Source organism: Centroberyx gerrardi, chromosome 3, assembly GCF_048128805.1.
Source record: "Centroberyx gerrardi isolate f3 chromosome 3, fCenGer3.hap1.cur.20231027, whole genome shotgun sequence".
NCBI lineage: Eukaryota > Metazoa > Chordata > Actinopteri > Beryciformes > Berycidae > Centroberyx > Centroberyx gerrardi.
Window position 1 is genome coordinate 4710110 of NC_135999.1, and position 18229 is coordinate 4728338.

The following is an 18229-nucleotide window of genomic DNA, read 5'->3' on the forward strand; positions in this document are numbered from 1 at the left end:
CTGTTAAGAATAACAAAAAAGAAAGAATATTAACAGTTCAGTAAAAGACAATGGAAATCTGGAAAATCAAAAGGTAATCAAACAACTTCAAATGGTACAACTGGCTTGGGGAGAACCGTTCTCAGTTAATATAAATGAAGATGAATGAGTGAATGAACAAATTAATTTCTATGGGACAAAAAGGGTATTATATTATTCAGTAATTAATTACACCCTCTACTGTAAATTCACATGCTAGCTGCACTGCTGCTGCACTGTTGCCCCACCCGCGTAAGAGGAAATGTTTAGAAAATCTCAGAAACGCAGAAAGGGGAATCTGCAGTGGTTACAGTGTCACACCCACCAATATTATTCACTTACCAGACGGCACTTAGAAAAAAACATTACTTTTCATGAAATGGAACACAAGCAACAATCAAAATAATAATTTATGTAATAAATAAAACAATAACTATTTCATCCTAGCACTCACCAATATTATTCAGCTTCCTCTCCATCAGGTCTCTCTCTTCAGTCAGGGCTTTGCACCCGGTCTCTATACCAGGTGTCACACTGTCAGGACTGTCTGAGAGCAGAAAGAATGACGCTCAATATCTGCCCTAAATCTGAATTAAGTGCTCAAATGACAATGTAATTCTCATTTGAGCCTACACTATGGAGAGTGACACTGAGGTCCAGATGCACTATGACTGCATTCCAAAAGCAATTTGCCAATTTTTTCCCACCTTGGTTGCTTGAGCTAAAAGTGCACAGTTCTCAAATTTTTTACAAATCAACTGGTGGCACAAACAAGAACTCAAAAAGAGCACTGCACAAATAGCCTTCATCATAATCATGAATGTTACTTAATGTTGGACGACAACTATGGGTGAGGCTGAACACAAAAATGCAGAATTACAATAAGCCATTATATGCAATTTTATTATTAATCAAGTGCTCTACACTGCTGATTGGAACAAATTTAGAGAAACAGATTTGGAAAGCAAATGATCATAGTTTATACACACTCTAGTGGTAACCGTTTCTACTTTCTGGTTGATGAGCAGATGTTGAACAGCAACTCTTTGACTCACAGAGAGTGAGGCGCAGAGAGACGTTGAGAGCAGCTTGTAGGATACACAGCAACCCAAAGCTCACACCAACTATCCAGAGTCTTCCCCCTGTACGCAGAAATCACACACACATACAAATAATGGTACTGATTTAATTTAATACAAGAATAATTATATTTTATACAAATGGAGTCTATTATTATCATTATTGTTTTTAATAATATAATAACAAAAATACAGGCTTTGTGACGATTGAACATGCAGTGGATTGGTTATGGCCAATTTTGCGTTGGCCTGTGACTTTACCATTACCAGTTTACCATTTCAACCACATTGCTGAAGTTATTCACACTGGCCAAACTTTCTATGGAAAAATATGTCCCTTGCTTTTGACGATTTATGACTTGGGAAAGGACAAGCCTGGACTTAAACTCAAAATCTTTCACGAGAGGCTGATGATGCTTTACCTACTGAGCCAAACTCCTGTTGTAGTTCTGAGGAGAAACTACCTAAAGGGAGAAGTATAGTGATACTGCAGCCTACGATTGACATCAATACTAAATCACATGGGCCAGAAAAATGCTGCTGCACTGCTCTCTTTGGGTTGAAACTTCTGGCCTCACCCCAATCAGTGATGCCAGTCAGGTATTTTACCATTGACAGATGATGCCTAACACCTGCTTTGAGTTTTCTGCACATGTGATGTAGTGTTGATTTACTTTTCATGAATCGTCAAAATGATCACGACTTCTCACAGTCTTGTCCTATACATATACATGCATGACAATTAAAGATATTTTTTCATCAGTTTTGTCATACTTCTCGGGGTCATTCATACTCGTAGGTGAAATGGTTAGGGTCACGAGTTACTAACACACAGCAACGAGATGTATGTGGTGGCTGCAACTTACTAACACGTAGGAACGAGCTCTTGGTATGTATGTCATGACCACATCTTACTTACGTGTGGGAATGAGCTCTTGTATGTCTTGGTTTACTAACTTTTGCTAGTATACCTATTTGAGGTATACTACTCTCTGTAGATTCAAGACTAAAAATCTGTTTGCAGTCCTTTCTAAAGACAAGACAAGACAAGATTTATAAAACACTGCACCCATTTGTCTGTTTTATAAATCTAAATCATCTTGAAACTAATGCCCACTCCCACAATTAGCCATAACTGGGTCTCAAAGCACCCGTTTAAACTGGTTTGGACATACACACCAGAGCTTCATCATCAGTCAAGTAATGATGTAATGATGTGTGTGAATCTTCAAAATATTTAGACATTTTCTTTGAAGACCTAGTAATAATTAAAAGCAAGATTTTCTGCGCAATTTATCTTCCCTTATTTTCCTTACCATGTTTCTGGGCTGCCTCCTGACGCCCCTCAAAAGAATTAGCCCTCATGAGATGATCCTCGCTTGACTTCATAGGAAGGTTTACTTTGACCTCCATTATTTCAGGTTCATGTCGTCGGACAAACCTCGCCATTTCTGTATCTCTGTTTGCTTGTGACTTCTGTAGCTGATGTTTGTCTTAGACTGACCTGATCTGTCTGTTAGCATTTGGGTAAACCACATCTCAAGGACAGCCTGAGGCAGGAAGGAAGCTCACTGTGCAGCTAGTCTCCAACACAGAAGTGTAATGCCACACCTCATATGCATGTAATAATGTGACTCTACAAGAAAAGAGGACAATGTACTTATTGATAATGAATACTTAGCGCCAGTATAATATAAATACATAATAATATAAATAAAACAAGTAGTAGCATCTTCTTTATGACAGGAGGGGAAATATGGTCTTAATTTTGAGGACAAAAAAATCACTCAAAAAATCAACAAACCACTGGTGTGAGATGGAGTGTACCAATAATCTCAACCATGGTCTCATTTGTTTATGATAATTGTACAAAAGTAAACTGATATATATTGGTGTTTAAAAATAGGTTGCAACGCATCCCGGACTTCATTCTAGAAGACTAACAGCTTTTAGATCAGTACTCCTATGTGAATATGAGACCTAATCTGTTTGACCTCCATCATTGTACTGTCCAATAGGTTCTGGCAGTCTGGCCAGCCGGATCATGGCGGTCCCAACCAGGGGTGTCACCAAGATTTGAATACATTTGGGGCTGAGCCCAAGTAATACAGGGCTGAACTGGGGAGGGACGTTCAATGTGTTTTACCTTACAGATCAAATTGGGCAGCATTTGGGACACTCTACTGCGTTACAAGCCAAGTTACAAGATGCTTCGCATTGAAGAATCCTGTAATGTACACATCACTATACAGTTGTTAACTTGAATCTTAAATTGATCAAATTAAAGATCGTCTAACATACGTCTGTATTATAATGGAATGGAATTGTTTTACATTATTATAATTTGATGGAAGATCTCCATCACACTGAGCACAAACAGCTGCAAACATGAAATAAACAGAAAAAGGCTTTAGTGAAGCCATGGATAGTGCAGTGTCCTGCTGGATTTGGGGTTTGGTTGGTGTGGCTGCTCTCTGCTGTCCTCCTGACCCTGACTTCCTCAATCTCTTGTTGTCCTTGCTAAGATACTGATAGAATGGACAACATTACTTTTAAAAAATACAGTTTACTTGTTTCATATTTTACTAGCATTTCCCTGTTGATTATGACCCCTGATCCTTGATGTTGGGATTAAATCCTCCATGTTTAAATGATATAGGGTATGTTGAAAGTTGTTTCTGCATATATGAAACACTTTGGAGCTTCTTATTTTTTTTATTCTACTGTATGTTGTAACAAGATCATGTTATGATGATGAGATCACCTGTGTTTTTCCACACACCTGTGACAATCAAGTCTCCCCATATATGGAGGAAAATTATTAGTTACTAGACACTGACGAAGGCCAGAGGGCCGAAAATGTCCATCATGAAATAAAATAAGCAATTTAACAAAGTAACTCTCTATCGTGTGCGACCCCATATTTTCAACTCGGATGAAATGTGAGTGCTACAAAAAACAAACAAACAAAAAAAAAAAGGCCAAAACATTTCTGGAACCTTGATGATGTTGGGATTACCTTGTGACTAGCCAGCTCTATAGCAGAAGACCCTCTCTTGCAGTCCAGTCTGGGATCTGTAGTTCATTATCTATGTATTTGTCTATCAATATCCATGCTTTATTTCCATTGGCCTGTATGTGCTATTTTGACATAACCGAAGAAAAATCTAAATCATGGAAAGTCAAAACAAAAAACAAAAGAGAAACTATTGTACTTGTCCTTCATAGCCAAATATCAGCCTTCATCATAGTGAATAATAATATAATAATAATAATAATTTAATGTATTTTTTCTTTTACAGAAATAAGGTGACATTTAAAGCAAAATGGTCTCCCAGTGAAAAAACAGCCACAGTTAGAATAAATATTGATTATATTGTTAGTAATAGAGGTAGCTAAAGATGTTAATGGCCAACACATACTTACTAATTCCATTACAATTTAGACTACAGCTTACCCACATCTGCATGAATAAAGGTGTATTTTGAAGAAATGTGCAAAGACACTGTAACAGTAGGGTGCAAAAAACAAATGTATTTGAATAATGCAGTTCAGAAGTGGACTGCAGGTGAGAGGGCAGTCAAGCAGGACTTTGGCTCATCTCCTGTTTGGCAGGTCTGTTGGAGCGGCGTCTCTGCTGCTGCACATTTCTTGTTCTTCCTCTGGAATATGCGGGACAGCCAAGAAAAGCAGCCATGCTTCTTCTTCTTTGGTTTTTCAGACAGATTGTCTTTGGCACTGGAACTCTGAGGTCCTGCAGGTTCGACCAGCTGGACGGGTGGAAGTGTGTTTTCCAGGGTCAGACAGGACAGATCCTTGGTGTCCTTGGTCTCATGGAGGAAACTGGTAGATGCCTTGATGTCAACAACAGCCTCACACACACGGAGAAGAGTGGGTGAACACGAAGCTTCAGCCTCCTGAGTGGGTGGAGGGTGGTCAGCCTGGTTGTCAGTGGGACAACATTCAGGTTGATGCAGGACGATGACAGAGTTTTCAGGACATTGTTCTTCCTCCTTCTCCAAGTCCTGGAGGAACAGCATCAGTTTAGAATCAGCTCTGACGATTGGCTCCCATTCATCAAGATGATCCTGAGTAGGGGCATGGTGTGCAGCGCAGGCAGCCATAAATGTAGAACTCACTGATGAGGAAGCATGGATGTGCTTTTGATCAATTCCCTCCTCCAGGAGGAGAGAGAGGAACTGCATCAGGTGAGAATCAGTGCTGCTGACAACAGGTTCCCATTTGTCCAGATGGTCCAGAGTCGGCCCATGCTGTGGGGAGCAGTCCAGCACAAATCTAGAGAGATGTGATGAAGTGTAGAGGAGCTCCTCACCAAATCCCTCCTTCTTCAAGTCACAGTGAGATTTGACTAGTGGCTCCCACTCATCCAGGCAGCCCAGAGTGGATCCACAGGGTGAACAGTCAGCCACAAATCCAGATGAGTCACCTGGGGGAGCATAGAGGTATCTCTGTCCAACTGCCTCCAGGTGGTAGTCATCGTCAAAACCAAAGGGGGAGCACTGAAGCTGACTCAGTCTCTCAATGAGTTTGATGTCATCAGTCACTGGAGCCTCAACAAGGCGGATCAGGTTGGACTGAGACTCAACAAGCTGAGCTGGGTGGATGGAAGCTCCAGTATTTTCCTTGATCATGAGACGAGACTCTTTCTTTGAGGGAGGAAGGTCTCCTTTGTCCATATCCAAGAGCAGTTTGTATGCTGGTGAAGCTGTGCTGGCTATTGGTTCCCATATATTGAGGCTCTCAAATCCAGAAGCAGGTTTGGAGCCGAGACCAACAGCAGACTGAGGTGAAAGGTCACAGTCGAGCTCAGCAGGACCTCCAGAGAAACTAGAGGCTTCAACATAAACGTAACGCTCTTTCTTCAGGACTTTCGCAAACATGCAGTTGATGTTTTCATGGCGATCGTCATTAAGGGCGTTGAGTCGAGCGACCATTTGCATTGATGCTGAAAGAAATGCAATGGCAACATCTTAATGAAACAAATAACCATAAGACCACCTGGTGTAGCTTCATTCAAGGTCAACATGCTTCATCACAGCTTCATCTTATGCCTTTCATTATAGTTTTGTTTCAACAACAAATCTAAGGAAACAAAGGAAGTACTAGACACAAATGTAAATCCTTCAACACAAACAACTAGTCTATCCTGACTGTCTGTCTCTTGTTTGTCTGTTCAGCAAAATCCTCTGTACTAATCTTTTTATGTTAAATAATAAACTTAAAAATACATGTGGCTTACCAGGATGTGAATCACTCTCCATGGTTTCCTTCCTAAAAGGCAGATGTTGTTGTTGATGTTTCTCCAAATGAATGCAACGTGAGTTTTCTGTCTCAATTTGCAGGTGAACAGCGATCAGAGATGAAACTGTGAGTCTGAGTCTGTCTTCAGGTGAATCTTCCTTTATGACACTGACATTCTAAATTCTATGAACTCTGCTGCATTCTGTCAGCTGCATTATGATTCATCAGATGAAGCTCAGGCCCCAGTAAACTTTGATGACAGAGATTTCTCATCCTTGTATATAGTCTATAACCTAAACATGATTAAAAAACACATACCTGAATATTTGGAATTTGTATTAAGTTACCCTATTTTTTATGCAGGAAACATCTTTAACTATTTAATTGTTCATTCCTATTGCATTTCACTGTTTTAAGCCGCAAGTTAGCTCACTCTAATCTTACCTGCTATCATATCTACTTTAGGAAGGATACTTTAGGAAAATAATTTGATTTTGCTGAAGTTATTAATCTTCAAGTACAAAAAAACCTGTGCATCAACCCATGCAGTTAATATAAACCTGGGTGACACTTTACAATGGCTTTTTCTAGTGTATTAACCTGTGTATTGACCTATGGAAAGGTGTTCTAAGCACACAATATTACTGATGAAAATCTCCCTGATACATAATGTACTTACAGCAGTGTAACAACACAATGTAACTTCAAAGTTTACAAACATAATATACTAAACTAAATACTCACAAAAGAGTTCAGCACCTGACACAAGTATTGCTGAGTTATGTGAGTTTTCCCACTCTTTTCTTTACTGAATTAATGTTATGTTGTGCCTCACTGAGCACTAAGGTGATAGCTTATAATATATGATGTAATGTTTGACTATTTGCCTACAGAAAATTAAGTAAATTGGACCCAGTGCTTCTATTAAAATTTGTTTCCCAAATTATTCTGGTATGTTCAAAATTTTGGGCAACTGGGCAACTTACCACTGGTTGGCAAAATATATTAACCCTTTGAAGCACAGTGGTTACTGGGAGAAACACATATTCATGGCTTGCTCCCAAACTCACATTATCATTTGCACTAGGAACATACTGTATATATTGCTAGAAACTTCAAAGTTTTTCCCACCAGAAGAAAAAAAAAGTAACACACAGCAAGTGATGTACTGTCTGTAGTTCCTCTCAGAAGTTGGGTCCACATGCGGTTTGCGAGTTCTCTGCACAGTTGGGTTCTCATTTGATCCAGGTTTATTTTCTTGCAATTTCTATGTTTGTTTATTGTGTATTGTTTATTGTAGAAAACATGTTGAAGAATTGTGATGACCAAAAAATAATTGTTAAAATTAATAAATATAGATTTTATAGAGACAAAAACAGGTGGTTTCACCCAGTAACCACCCTCCCTTAAGGGGGAAAACATAGGTGGTTTCCCACAGGGACCACTGTCCCTCTGGGGCTCTCTTAATGTTATATGTATTCCTATGAGGAATAAACAATATACAGGAAAATTGCAGCTCTGAGTGTCTTTTCTGTTCTGTATAATATTGCAGGGAATTATGGCAAGGAAAACATTTAGTGCTGCAGAAAGTAGAAAGATTGTTTGTGAAAGATATTCTGTCAGGGTCTTCTTCATGTAGTGAGGAAGAGTGTGAGAGCCATGATGAGGAAGACCAGTGCAGTAGTGGGGCAGACCAGGACAGTGATATAAGGATAATGTGGGAAGTGAAGAGGGCCAGTGGTTACTGGGAGTAACCACCTCCTAAATGAGCTTTGACCCTGACCCCAAAATATTTGACCATGAAATGATGTTAAGTAGATAACATGTAACCCAGTGATGTCAATAAAGTTGAAGTTTTATCAAAATGTATGTGTATGTCCTTCAAAGGGTTACATCAGCAGATATCTGTTTTGAAACCAAGGTGATTGTTGAGTTTCAGTGGTGAGAGCTTCCATCCTGCAGAACATTTTCATGGTCGTCTCTTTGCAGAGTTAATATGGACCTTCACACAGGAACAGGATTTTGGGTTGTTGGTGTATTGGTCTTGTTCAAAATATTCAGCACTCTACTTTTTATTATAAAACTATAATGTACATGTACAGGAAAAATATGTTCACAGCACAATGTGGTACTGGTTGTAGGATAATCAACTCAATGTTACCGTTAGTCTTATGTATTTAAAAATGACAAACTTACCACAAAATACAAAACAAGGGAACAGAAATACTAATGCATTTTATTGATTGACAGACAGTGAATTGAAGTGCATTTGATCGATCCAATCACAAACTTCATATTGAACTTTGTTGAGCTACGTCCAATCAAGGAATGGAATGTTCAACGACTGAGCGTTTAGTTTTGTTTTTTAGGGGTCGAAGCACGTAGTGCAGGAACTGGTTTGCATGAGATTCTGGTACATAGGCACTGTGGGACAGGCTCTCGGAGCAGTAGAACTCAATATGATTCTCACAGAAGTGGTTATAGATTTAATGGACTACATCGACCACAGTATTTTAATTCATAAGTGATAACTATAGTCAACTAATATAAGCTACTTATTTGAGGTACCTCAGTGTCCACATCACAGAGAACCTGACATGGACTCTACACATAGATACTCTGGTGAAGAAGGCACAGCAACGCCTTTACCACCTCAGGCGCCTGAGGAAGTTCAGGGTGTCCACCCAGATACTCAGGAACTTCTACACTTGTACTATTGATGGGAACCTGACAGGGAGTATCACCGCCTGGTATGGTAGCAGCATCCAGCAGCACCGCAAGGCCCTGCAGAGAGTGGTACGTGTGGCTGGATACATCACTGGCAGTACACCCTCCAACCTGCAGGACGTCTACGAGGCAGACCAAGCCAGAGAGAATCATCAAGGACTCCAGCCACCTGAACAATGACCTCTTCTCTTGATTTGTGATTATTCGTCCAATAATTCATTCTCTCTCTCTCTCTCTCTCTCTCTCTCTCTCTCTCTCTCTCTCTCTCTCTCTCTCTCAATTCAATTTTTTTTCAATTCAATGTGCTTTACTGGCATGAAAGTTCACAGACAATATTGCCAAAGCATCAAGATGAATATCAATCTAGGTGTGTGTGTGTGTGTGTGTGTGTGTGTGTGTGTGTGTGAGAGAGAGAGAGTCAGTCCCTGGGGGATCTGGGTTGCTGTGTGTTCAGCTCCTGAACCCAGAGCCTCCACTGCAGAGTGAGGATCAATAAACTATGTGAAGGAATGAATGTTTGTTGGTAATAAGGTTACACACATTTTATATACAGTATACAATAACATTCAAAGAGAGAAATATCAAAATATGTGCGGTTTCAAGATATTGAGAGATTAAGATTCTGTTAATAAAAATAAAGAAATAAAGAAATAAAAAAAAATAAAAGTCTCAGTCTCTCTCTCTCTCCCTCTCTCTCTCTCTCTCTCTCTCTCTCAGCTGCTGCTAAACTTCACCCAGTGGTCTATACAACAATACAGTCAAGACCAACAAGAGTTACCTTCCACCGTCACATGTAGTCAATAAAGTGTAAAGTTGCTAAGTGCCGCTTTAAAGGAGTTACAGCCCATTTACGACGCAGACAGAAGTCTGCAGCGAGTTTACATTTCCCCCAATCATTAAGGCTTCATGTTTACTGTTATGGATTTTCTCTGTCTTTAATAATCTTTGAAGAATGAATGGCAGCAAATGGCTTCTTCTGAAGGGAGGAAAACCAGCCCTGATATCTCCAACTATGCTGACTGTGCAGACACCAGCAGGAAGAATGGTAAGGAGAGGGGCAACCAACACCATTGGCACAAACTTAAAAAAAGGGGGGGCATTATCCTTTAAGAGTAGTTTTATCATAAATAGCAGTGATCATCAACAGCCACCATAATCAAGAACATGAAACAAATGATAGGAACTGATAATTAGAATGCAACACTGTTTATTCTCAACAGCAGCAAAGTTTAGGGGTGGAAATTCTGGTCCAGTTGCCTGCTATTGCCATGTTTCCCCCATGAGGTTCCCATTCACATTCTAGCAAGTGAGGAATCTTGCACTAGTCCAAAATAAATTGGCCAGCAGGAATAAAGGACATGATATTACCATGGAGCATCCTCTGAAGATAATTTCTGTCTTTGGTCATGGCTTCATATCCTGTGTCTCTCTCTTCGGTCAGGTTGTTGTAACTGGTCTGTAACTGGTCTTTTGTTTTGGTACCAAAACAAAGTCAAATTTCCCTCTCCATTAGGCAGCCATTAGGGTGCTTTTAGTCCCTGCCTCTTGTGCACGCACGCACGCACGCACGCACGCACGCACGCACGCACGCACGCACGCACGCACGCACGCACACACACTTTTAGGAACAATGAAAATGTACTTTGTGAAAATGACTTTTATTTCAAATATGCCCTTATATCATTAAAAGGAATACAAAACAGGAATGCACATTGAAAAGTAACTGAGACAGATTATCATTTAATATTTTAGAGATCACACCAAAGTACCTCATTCAGGCCCCTCCTGAACTCCTCTTTACTTCTCTATAGTTTGCACACTGTCAGACCCAGAGGGTTTCTTTAAGACATACAACATACATTACTCATATTTATTCCTTTTAACCCAAATCCTCAGAAATGTGTTTGGCCTCAGTGCATCACATTAAAATCCCTTCCCCCTTGTATCAGTGTGTGTGTGTGTGTGTGTGTGTGTGTGTCAGTACCTGGACAGTGTAGACACTGGGTTGCTGCATATTCAGCTGCCATACCCAGACTCTTCACCACACAGTGAGTGTCAGTAGTTTTTAATGTTTGTGTTTGTGTAGAAACAATAAAATAAATTTAACATACAAAGATATAATAAAATAATGGTCAAAATATAATGATAGGATAATTCAAATAATAATCAATGATAACAGTGATAAAATATAATAATGAAAGAGATGAAAATTTAACAAATCATGTAGAGGATTTACAGGCTGCGTGGCATGGAGGAGCCACTGTTTCTGAACTGATGACAGGCGAGGACAAAGTCTGCAGCTGTTTGGACTGTTTGGATGTTTTCTCCCAAAAGAATACAGATTTTCTCTTCATGTGACAGATCATGGAATCGTGGTATTTTTTCAGCAAATTTAGGGAAATATGTATCTCTCTGTGGTGTCCCTCTATAGCAAGACTGTGGCCATTCAGTCCATACATTGTTAATGCTTTCCTTTTTTCAAATTGTTAATTATAAGATATTTTGCCAATTTGATATCTCTATTAAGAATGTCATAACATTGTAATTTGCTGTTTGCTTTAATTTTATTTTGCCAATACTCGTCATATACATGTTTGTTGGAGATGACAATTTCTTTTAATTTTGTGGTTGGGGGTTGAAAAGCTGAATATAGCTGGTGTTTCTGAGCTAGTCGTGCTAACGGGTCACTCTCTGGGTTCTGGTGTTTACAGGTAAGGCTTTTTGGAGGTAACAGTTTTTTTTTTTACAGGCTCTCTTCTTCTATCGGCAGTAGGAGGGGGAATCTTCCTAGTTCTGCTCTGCAGGCTAAGTTTGGGACAATATGTGAACTCCTAGGATGCTTTTAGTGAATTCAAGGTGAAGAATTTCGGGCGGGCTTTTGTCCAAAGTTTTACAGTCTAAATTATGCAGCGACCCCCAAATTTCACTGCCATATAAAATAATTGGTTGAATAATGGAATCAAAAAGTTTCAGCCAGATTCTAATTGGGGGGTTGAATTTGTAAAGAGTTTTTCTAATGGCATAAAAAGTTTTGCGTGCCTTTTCTGTCAGCGTCCTTATGGCCGTCTCAAACCGCCCAGATGAACTTATCGTCAAGGTAGGTGTAGTTGGTGGTGTGTGTGAGTCTCCCTCCAAGACTGAAGTGGTATCTGCTTTTCTGAGATCTGGTTGTTTTGTTTTGTCTGGGTTTATTGATAATCCCTAGTCCTTACAATAATTTTCAAGCAAGGACAGGTTTTGCTGTAATCCTTGCTCAGTAGGTGATAGTTTAACAAGGTCATCTGCATATAGCAGACATTCAATTTCTTGCCAATTCGTTGATGTAAATGTTAAATAGAGTGGGGCTCAAATTGTATCCTTGTCTTACCCCTCTGTTCTGGCTAAAAATTTAAAAAAAAAAATGTATTGTCTAGTTTAACACAACATTTGTTTTCGTTGTAGATTCCTTTAATGATGTCGTAGACCTTTCCTCCAACACCAGTTTGAAAGAGTTTTAAGAACAGACCCTTGTGAATATTTTTCCTGGACGTGCGTTTTCATTAGTGTGTGGAGAGTGTATATATATATGGGCAAAATCTCATACACCACATTCTCATACACCTCATGCATTGTAGTGTTTCCTTTCACTAGTCAAGGTGTTATCCTTTGATGCCTTTAGTACTGATCCATTCAAAATTTGATTCTGTGGAATTAAGTATCTTGGATTTCATCACTCTCTACATTAGAAGACAGTTGCAAAAAATATAATAGCCAAATGAGATCAGTAAATTAGAGCAGTGAAGAGATCATTGCAAAAAATAATCTATGGTTTAATTCACAGCACAGCAAACACATTCAAACAGCATTCCTGACTACAACTAAATGAACTTCTCACAAAGGAAAAATCTCTCTAAATCACAAGCTACGTCGTTCCAGCCTCCCAGCCCAGGGTTGTATTCCACACAGTCTTCATCTGAACTATTAGGCTCGCCTTTTGCCCAGAACCTATGAAATACATGTATAGTGTCACCGTCAGCTTGTAAGACCTCATCACAAATCATGGTTCTCAAAGTTTTCCAGTTTGCATCCAGATCACAGATACTAATAGTGCAGGAAAAAAGAGATTGCCCTTCATATTGAGACTATTACCATTGCCAACATATAAAAACTATTATACATTATATGATAATACTATTGCAAAAGATGGCTGGAATGAGACATGCATTATGGACTGAGGCATTGGTCTAATCACGGCCCCGGTTCACCACTAGATGGCACCATTAAACTGTTCATGACCCTGACCTCTTGCTGAAAAATAATTATGGCTCAACTGTTGTCACCCATGTTTAATTAGATTACTGTGTTCACCTGTTTCCTGTCCTTGTCTTGGTTTGCTATTTAAGTTGGCTTCCCTCAGTTGCCCTTTGCTCAGTCTTGGAGTTATCCTGCTCCTGTGAGTTCTCCAGTTGTTTGACCTGAGATATTCTTTGATCTAAGAAAGGTTGGATTTTTGTTCTGCTGTTTTGATCACCAGCAGAGTCTTTTCAGTTTATTCTTTTGTCTTGAATGTGACATGTCCTCCCCAGCTGCATCGGCTCCTTAATTGAGGTTGCTGAGGGGGTCAAGGTTACTTGGGTGACTGCAGGACTGATCAGAATGGGGAAGGCTCTGCGATCTGGGGTCTGCGTGGGACGAAGGGGTCTTTGCACCCTGCATCTCTCTCTTATCCGGTTGTCAACTCGAATGGCTAATGTGATGAGCGGCTCCAGGTCGCTCTTCAAGTCTCTGGAGGCCAGCTCATCCTTTATGTCGTCAGAAAGGCAGTTCATAAACATTGACAATAATGCCTCAGAATTTCACCCACTCTGAGCAGCCAGTGTGCAGAACTCAATAGTATAATCTGCAATGCTCTAAGGACCCTGACGCAGATTCAAGAGTCTTTTAGTGTCTTCCCTGCCAGTGGGAGTGGGAGCCTCACTGGGTGATCAAATACCTTCTCATCTCCTGGCAGAAGCTCTGATGGGATTGACAAATGACAGTCTAGCTCTCTCACGCTGCAGTAGCTCAGTGCAGAGCTCTTCCCCGAGAGAAGCGAGATGACATACGCCACCTTGACACGGTCTGTGGTGAACACTGATGGTTGTAGCTCAAAAGCCAATGATCACTGAGTGAGAAAAGCCAGACACTTGCTTGGATGGCCATTGTAGCTCTCTGGGGCTGGTAAGCATGGCTCACTGTAGCTAGCTGATGCGGGAGCTGGACTGTCATGCACTGGCTGGGAAAGAGCTTGGTTCTGATGCGGCGTCTGGACCGTGGGGACTGGGAGAATTCCTATAGCAGTCTTTGGTCCTCCCCAAGCATGGTGCCCTGGTCAGCCAGGGCAGAACGAATCTGGTCGGCCTCTGCTGGGTCCTAGAGTGGCTCAGTCCTGCTGTAATAATGGACTGAGTGCAGAGACACAAAACTCAAGACAAAAGAATAAACTGAAAAGAGTCTTTACTTGCAAAAATGCTGGTGATCAAAACAGCAGAACAAAAATCCAACTTTTTAATCAAACAAGTATCTCAGGTCAAACGACTGGAGAACTCACAGGAGCAGGATAACTCCAAGACTGAGCAAAGGGCAACTGAGGGAAGCCAACTGAAATAGCAAACCAAGACAAAGGACAGGGAAATTAAACACAGGTGGAAACAGTTAAACCATAATTATCGTCAGCATGACGATATGAACATGAACATGAACAGTTAAATGGTGCCATCTAGCGGTGAACCGGGGCTGTGACAGGTGTATTTAAAATCTTTCTGGAAATAGTGAAATCTCTTACCTTGATAAGGTCAGTGTGGTGCCATCTACCCAAGTCCAGGTGTTTTTTTGGTCAGTCAGACCAATCCAAACTCTCTTTTTATTGGTGTTGAAACGTTGGACAAAGTTCTGCATTTGAAATCAAGAGGCATTCTATTAAATCCAAAATAACTGACAAAATCCCCACTTGCTCATGTCAATAATGAATTTCTGTACAGAGGATGAAGACAGACTTGGTTTCAGGCATGAATGATTATGTGGGTACAGACCTTGATTATTTGAGCTATGATTCCCCTCCCAATCACCTGTTTATCTGTGCTGTCGATGATCACCAGGTTCGCTCCTCTTCTCAGACAGTCCTGTCTGCTCTGGTCCCAGTTCTTCTCCTCAGTGGATATGTAGTAACAACTGCAACCTTCCAGACAACCTATTATTTGTTCTATAACACACCATGACATATCTCAATAACACATAAATAGAGCAAAACAACAACAGCCCAAATTGATTTTTTAAATGTAAGCTGAAGGAGACAACCAGTGCTTTTTACTGAAACTTTGACATGATAGTTGCTTCACTATCGGGGGAATCACTATCACATGCAGAAGATATTTGAATTGATGATGTATTTAATGCAACTCTTCAAATATAAACAGATAAATAGATTTAGCTTTAAGAATCAGTTGTAATAAATATCAACTGCATATTATCTATATTAAAGTTTTAGGACAATGGTTGACCTTGTTGAATTTAATTTATTTTTTCTGACTGCAATTAATTACAGTGAAACCATTAATAACTTAATAATCATCATGGACAAAATATCTCACTGACCCATACGACTGTCCAGAAGACTCGCTCCGTTTTCCGTCAGCATGAGGTGGTTGCAAACTTTATTTACAAACCTCTTGTGATTTGTCTGTAACTGGTCTCTCTCTTCAGTCAGGTCGTTATAACTGGTCTGTAACTGGTCTCTCTCTTCAGTCAGGTCGTTATAACTGGTCTGTAACTGGTCTCTCTCTTCAGTCAGGTCGTTATAACTGGTCTGTAACTGGTCTCTCTCTTCAGTCAGGTCGTTATAACTGGTCTGTAACTGGTCTCTCTCTTCAGTCAGGTCGTTATAACTGGTCTGTAACTGGTCTCTCTCTTCAGTCAGGTTGTGGCTGATCATCTTACATTGGTCTCTTTCTTCAGTGACATTGTTGTAACTGTTGTTCAGGTTCTCTCTCTCTGTGGTAAGGCTGTTATAGTTAGCCAATAGCTGGTTTCTCTCCACATCCCACTTGGTTTTGTCTTTAAAGCCTGTTAACCGTGGATAAACAAATATTGTGACAAATTACTTATTTTAGTTGTCATTAGCTGTAATGTTCATAAATCTAACTCATTCAGGAATTCACACACCAGGCCCCCTGTGAACATAGAGACTAACTTTTATGACACTGTTTTTGAAAATTACATAAGGTGCAGATTTACAGATTCTGATTGCTGTTCTCAAGCTGTATATAACAGTCAGTCATCACTGGATGAAATGAGGAAAACGTACGTTGGACCACCAGACCAATGATCCCAGCCAGCAGGAGAAGACACAGCAGACCCAGACACACTGCAGCAGCTCTGCAGGATCTCTTCTTTACATTTCCAGCACCTGAAAGTAGAGGGCAATATTTGTCATGTTTGAGTGTATAAGCATACATGGGCATAAGGGCGGATATGCATTTAATCACCACAATTCACACTGCTGACATTCATTCAGGCAATGTGGTTTTCTTCTGCACTTTAGCTAAAACCAACAATGGACAGGAAACCTCTCTCTCTCCATCTACTTTTTACTCGCTCACCCTTCAACTCTCTCGCCACATTGGTTCTTACAGAAGTCATTTTACTCTTATTACTTATTTGTTTTCCCAATAGCAAGTTGTTTTAGAATATACAGTCTATTCCGTGTGTGTGTGTGTGTGTGTGTGTGTGCATGAACTTGTAATATACTCCCTATTATGAGCATGCAGCATGCATATATATTTGTTTCCATACATGTCCATTACCTGAGAGTGCAGTTCCGGTTCTGTTTGGCTCCAGCGAGTGGACCTCTTCATCCTCATTTGCATCGATATTTTCTCTATTTTTTTTTGCCCTTTGTCTGTTGGTATGATTACCTGAGTATCTCTCTACGTTGACATAGATATCCCCAAGCTGACCCATCACATTCATCGGTATTGTCAGTTCGGTTTGGTCTACAGCACAATATGTTGCCTGAGACCCCCAAAGTCTAGAGAGTGTGTTGTTGAAATCTTCAAATGGTAAGTTATCAGCGGAACGTGCTGCCTGCTCTTCGCTCAGAGTAAGACCTTATGAAACAGACATACTGCCCATGTATGTGACTAACTTGTTAACAGGAAATGGAGGCAGGTGATATGTATATTTTTAGGTGACTTTTACCTTGGCTAACCGCTGCAGCTGTGTGTGCCTGCTGGTATTTCGATTTTGGTCAGAGCTCTGTTCCAAAAGATCCTTTTCCCACAGTGCAGCCGAGCATTCAGGTCAGTCAGGCAGTCAGTCAGTCAGGTAACGCTTAGTGAGATGTCACTTCGTAAGATGGCCTCTAGAGGGCGTCTTTGAGTAAGAGATGGCCCCGAGTCTTTTGGCAGAGGAAACAAATCTGGGCTATATCCAGGGGGTCATTGGGCCAAAACGCACCCGTACGCTGTTCCCGAGAGTGAATTTGACGACATGCGTTTCCGGTTCTGAAAAAATAAATACAGAGCAGTACCGGTGGTTGTACCTGTTTTAGGAACTTAAACTACTGGCTCGGTTCGTTTTCTAGACCAAAGTATTCCGGCTGAGGTGTTTGGACAGCCCAACGGACCGAAATCTATCCATCAATAATTCTGTCTGTTATCCGACGGATCAGTGTGGCCGCAGCTGGTGGAATTCAACACACGTGCACACAGATGCTACCACCCTTTTTCAATAAGGAAGCATACAACATGTGATGTTTGACATTTGGGTAATTTCCCCTTTGTATAATTTACAATGTAATTTCCCCGCATGATATACTGTGATTCAAAAACAACTGCTCTAGTGCTTTTTGGAGTCGCATAGAGCAACACTAAATATACACATACTCACATGTCCAATCTCAACGCCATCTAGCGTCCCATTTGGGCTAAGGCTGTGCAACCATCCTCACAGACACACAGACCAACCACAGACTCAGACAGCAGCACTAACCAACACACAGCCCAGCTTTTACTGTCCTCAACAGTTATACTAGTTTTTAAGGTATTCCAATAATGAACTGCATTGTGCCACATTGTCCATTAATTTCCATGCCCTTTAGCCTCCCCTGGTATCTAAAACTAGCCAGC

General features: G+C 40.4%; 2 protein-coding genes across 7 annotated transcripts in view; both read right to left on the reverse strand.

The window, feature by feature from the left end:
- Positions 1–18229, reverse strand: part of LOC139930186 (CD209 antigen-like protein D) — a 202084-nt gene that overhangs the window by 2191 nt on the left and 181664 nt on the right. The window contains exons 1-3 of one of the 6 annotated variants that reach the window (XM_078290416.1): positions 6337–6503; positions 1074–1142; positions 473–565 (exon numbers count right to left, since the gene is read on the reverse strand). In XM_078290416.1, the coding sequence (XP_078146542.1) occupies positions 473–565; positions 1074–1142; positions 6337–6379 (205 nt within the window). In that variant the 5' untranslated portion in view covers positions 6380–6503. Of the gene's footprint in view, positions 1–472; positions 566–1073; positions 1161–2413; positions 2470–6336; positions 6504–18229 lie in introns of those variants that run through there. The other 5 variants (XM_071923300.2, XM_078290423.1, XM_078290418.1 and 2 more) reach the window with 5 other exon arrangements.
- LOC139930178 (uncharacterized) lies at positions 12666–17072 on the reverse strand. Its single transcript, XM_078282148.1, has 6 exons — positions 17018–17072; positions 16436–16509; positions 15699–16035; positions 15173–15306; positions 14890–14996; positions 12666–13070 (listed from the first exon to the last, which is right to left on the reverse strand). Exons 1-6 carry the CDS (start codon positions 17070–17072, stop codon positions 12944–12946), a joined length of 834 nt encoding a protein of 277 aa, XP_078138274.1. The 3' UTR covers positions 12666–12943.

Excerpts from the sequence above, each read along its gene's own strand:
- LOC139930178 (XM_078282148.1), bottom strand. The coding sequence starts at position 17,072 with ATGAATGTGATGGGTCAGCTTGGGGATATCTATGTCAACGTAGAGAGA. Across the intron at positions 16,510-17,017 it reads CAACGTAGAGAGATACTCAG|GTGCTGGAAATGTAAAGAAG; the intron begins GTAATCATACCA and ends CTCTACTTTCAG. Across the intron at positions 13,071-14,889 it reads ACCACACTGACCTTATCAAG|GTTCTGGGCAAAAGGCGAGC; the intron begins GTAAGAGATTTC and ends TGTATTTCATAG.